We start from the raw sequence: 4,648 nt of genomic DNA on the forward strand, positions 1-4,648 counted from the left end.
TAAAATGCTAATAATTAAAACAAATCTCTACCGTGTTGAAGTCATTTTCAATCAAATATGGATCACAAGTGTCGAGACCTCATGGCATATTATCCTTTTTTTACCCTAACCTCACCCATATTACTCTGCCGTTTACAAAAGCAGATCCAGTGCCTGTGCTCATATAATATTATTTAAAATTACATTTTAATGCTTTATTATATTTTCACCATCTTCACAGTCATTAGCATGGTTTTGTCATCATCAGCTCTGTCATAGTTACATCACCCATTCACTCTGAGATCAATAATAATTTACAAATTAAATTAATTAGTAGAATAGTAGGCTCTATAATATATTTTATGAAAACATAATGATTCTAGCATCATATTATTATTGTTTACAATTAATCTCACATGAAATTGCATTGCTAGATAATAAGACTGACAAATGAAATAACTTGTTGTAGTTCATTTTGTAAAGTGTAAATCAATGATTGACTCGGACTCCACGTTGAGATTGATCACACTCTGTGGCTGCTAACACGTGCCCCTTTTTAGGGAAATCCCCCTTTCAAGCATTAGCCATACGGTGGCGCTATTTCATGAGATACTCCAGATACGAGAGAGAAGAGAAAGACTTCAATACAAAAAAGAAAAAAAAAAAAAAAAAAATCAACCGGTAGGTTTAGGCCCCTAGATCTTTTTCTACAATTCAGTTTCAACGCTGTTTTTCGTAAGTTACCAACAATATTTTTGTGGTGTACTACAACCTATATAGGATGCTGTCATGAACCGAAGAATACAGGATCCTAACTTACCTACAGGAATAAGAGGCATAGCCTAGCTAGGCCCTAGGCCTAGCTAGCCAATATTAACAAACACACACATGGTGGTACTCCAGCCAGGCCTAGCCTATAATTAGGCCAGTAAATAGCTAGCCTAGCTAGGCGGGAAGCAAGCTAGCCTAGGCAGTAGTACTGGTAGTGTAGTACAGTCAGTCAGTATATAAAGTTAATGATCACCAAACAAAACGGGTCATCAATACAAGATGAAATTTAGTCGTTCTAACTAGGGTTTATGTTAGTGGGAATACATTTTCTAGAAGGGCGGTCTTGCTTCTTGGAATGCACTACCTAGTAAAGCAGTATCATGTTCAACTATTAATACTTTGAAATCAAGGCTCAATGAGTCATGGTCCAACCATCCACTGAAGTTTGCACCATACGCTAACAGTGAATTTATTTACAAGAGGGACTTTTAAGTACTGAGTGTTTGCCTCGGTCTCAGTAGTTACGGGAAACCAGTAAACCAGAAAAGTGGTGGTGGTGTGGTCTAAATTGTCATGTGAGCAGCAGGAGGCCTAGCCCTAGCTAGGCTTGCTGTATTGTCAGTAGCCAAGCCTAGCTACTACTTATGCCTTTTCCACAAATCGGTAGACGTCTGTAAAGTCAGTGGTGCGTAAGGCAAAACTTTTTTTATACCTTGTTTAACGAACCAGCCCAATGCAATATTGATGATTTCGAGTAAAAAAAATGTATTTTTAGCCAATTAGCACACCCGCAGCAACGAAAAAAGGGAGATTTCTGAGTGAAATAAAAGTTGTTTTTCTTTACTTTTATTACTCCCTCCGCTGCCTTGAAATCTCCCAAGATAAGATATGTATATTTCTTCCTAATTATTAAAATTTGAAGCATTTAAACATCCTATTTTATATTTACCAAAAAAAAATTATTTTTTTCCTCCGTCTGGATGATTTTGGCAAAACTATTTGCTAAATAAGAAAATTTTATTTTTATTCCGCCCTCCGCCAACATTCTTTAAAAAAATAAGTACGCGAAACAAAGAATAAAAAGTCTCGCCTAACCATCGAAAATATAGATGGAAAAAGTTTTATTCTAATAAAAAGGGACCTTGACGGTCTACAAAAGTCTAGAATATATGGAATAATAAGATTTCTTGTATAATAATCTTTTTTTTTACAAGAAGAAAAAGTAAATTATTAATTGTGGGTGGCAGTTGATTATCCAAGTATTTAAAAGGTATAACTAAATTTGTTATTACTAAGAAATATTCAATTTAAAATTAAAAGTTTTAAATACAGGTCCAGATAATGCGAAATACAGTAATGAGAATTTCTTATATATACAGTATGTCTTATTTTTTGGGTTATTTGTAATTCTTTGATATTGCTTGGATAGTCAGATTCCCAAATAACATTACATTTTAACAAGCTATATTATTTCAAGTAAAATATTAACAATTACAAATTAATTTTATTATTTAATCATGAGTGGACATACAGTAGTAGTCACTACAATAATAAGATTAACCATTTGCATTCTACTATAGCTACAGTATGACAGGTACGATTTCTCCATTAAATCTTCTTCTATGAAGGGAATGCCCTGTACGAAGCATGAACCTAGACCAAACCAAACTTACCATTTGTGGCAAAGACAAGCCAAACCAGTCACTCGTCGCAAATCATGTTTCAGAGAAAATGGCCAAATCATGCTGGAATGTCAAATTTTTGAAAATCTATTTTATTGCACTAAAACTAACATTTATATACCTACACATCATTCTATGCTGTTATTTTCCCAATGTGCAATGTTAAAACAACATTTTTAAGGCTTTGATGATAGTTTCTGCATGAGAAATGCCTGAAATCATAAACTTTGAAGGCTGATTTCTCATATAGTTCTTTAAACAGCTTTGTGTTTAAACGCTTGTAACTTCATAAGGAAATGTCCGATTTGAATGATTTTTTTACCATTTTATAGCTATTATTATATTCTCTAACACTGTATCAATAACTCAAAATCAAATTTTGTGACAAGTGACTGGTTTGGCTTGACTTTGCCTCATTTTTAAATTTTTAATCATACAGGAAATTTACTCATGATGCAGCATTTTAAGATACGGTGATCAGAAATCAAATGAGGTTTTCAACATTTAAATAAATATTCATTTAATATTATTAACTCCTAGAAATAATGTATTGGATGTATTCTCAATAATATTATCATACATTTTTGACTACAGCATAAGATATATTGATATGGTCTAAACAAAATATTTTTGAGGATGCCCTCCACGTATGGTGATTCACAGTCGCCAATTATTCAGTTCCGAGACTGCAGACTTTTGTACAAGCACAGGATTGTTAAGGAGGACTTGTGGGTAAGAGATGGGAAGATCTTGGATCCGGAGAAGCTTTTCTATGACGAGAAGGCTTACGCGGATATCCAGTGCAATTGCTATGGAAAACTGATTGCTCCAGGTTTCATTGATGTTCAAATTAATGGTATGTTGATTAATAGTTTAATTTAAGTTGATAAATATGTTAAGCTCTTTTCACTCTATCAAGTATGGACTTGAAAATATGCGGTTGTTTGCGTAGTATGGTCTCCGCTATATATATTATACAATTTTTCTTGAATACTATGAGGAACATCTTATTGTTAGAAGATTGATGATTGCATGTTAGTTGGTACTTTGGAAAAGTCTCAAATTATAGGGGTCTCATAATTAGACCATGAAGCCTAGCTGTACATAAATCTAACTCAGTCCAACCTAGGACTATAATTCATGGATTGGAACAACCACAACCAAATAATATGCTTTATTTATAGCACCACATAAATTTAATGGTTCTGACAGTGGCAAAGGAAATAATAAATATTAAGTTGATGTTATTATCATAATAAAATCATTACAACAGGATAATTCTACAGGGCTACAGTAAAAATGAATGTATTATTTAAAAATGTAATTAATTGCTCAAATGTTTAATTATTATACTCATTTTATAGGTTTTTATAGGCCATGACATTTAATATATCAAAATAATTTAAAATGACCTAGTATATAATAGTAGGCTTACAGGGGGGTTACTTGAGTAGTTCAAGGTTGATAATCATTAACATAGCATATATAACATTCACTAATTGAAATTATTAGGCCTAAAAAGATTATGTAGCAGTAAAAGTATTTTGAGTATGTAATGTTGAATTATAATACCAAGTTTTATTGTATATTTGTAGTCATAAAAGTAGTTAAATTTAGCTTTGTGGTAAAGATACTTGCCATCCAGTCAGTGTCTTCGGTTCAATTCCTGTCACAATAACATGATTTTTTTCTCATTACTAAAACAACACCACTCCTGTAAAAGCCTAATCATAATATTTGTCTTGTGAAGGAAATGCAACTTAACAGTAGATATAAAGTAATTAAATTTGCTGTCTGGCAATGTTTTTAGGTTGTTTTGGTGTTGATTTTTCATCCAACATTGATGAGATAGAGGGCGGTCTCCAAAAAGTTGCTCATGGTCTGTTAGCACACGGCGTCACCTCATTCTGTCCCACCATCATAACATCCAGTAAAGAGATATATAAAAGGGTAAGAAAGTGCTTACTTTTCTTTATTTCTCAATTTCTCAATGAACTCAATGCTGTCAGACAAGTGCAAATTGCAATTTTGTTTATTTGTATATAAATCCAGAATTATAATAATAATTATTATTATTATTAATAAATATCAATTACAATTTTTATCTCTGGATAAAGCAGAAAACAAAAGAACTTACTTAAAAGAACTTAAAAGAACTCGATATTTATTACTGTAAACCTGGATAGATGAATCTAATCAGTCGAATATTATTATTA

General features: G+C 32.3%; 1 protein-coding gene across 1 annotated transcript in view; it reads left to right on the forward strand.

The window, feature by feature from the left end:
- The first annotated feature begins 578 nt into the window (after nt 1-578).
- The window catches only part of LOC117100231 (N-acetylglucosamine-6-phosphate deacetylase-like), a 14,509-nt gene continuing 10,439 nt past the window's right edge, over nt 579-4,648 (forward strand). The window contains exons 1-3 of the mRNA XM_033239829.1: nt 579-714; nt 3,027-3,288; nt 4,243-4,382. Coding sequence (XP_033095720.1) covers nt 3,069-3,288; nt 4,243-4,382 — 360 coding nt within the window. The 5' untranslated portion in view covers nt 579-714; nt 3,027-3,068. The remainder of the gene's footprint in view (nt 715-3,026; nt 3,289-4,242; nt 4,383-4,648) is intronic.

Source organism: Anneissia japonica, unplaced genomic scaffold (assembly GCF_011630105.1).
Source record: "Anneissia japonica isolate Jap-2015-1 unplaced genomic scaffold, ASM1163010v1 scaffold6788_len1366326_cov149, whole genome shotgun sequence".
NCBI classification, from domain to species: domain Eukaryota; kingdom Metazoa; phylum Echinodermata; class Crinoidea; order Comatulida; family Comatulidae; genus Anneissia; species Anneissia japonica.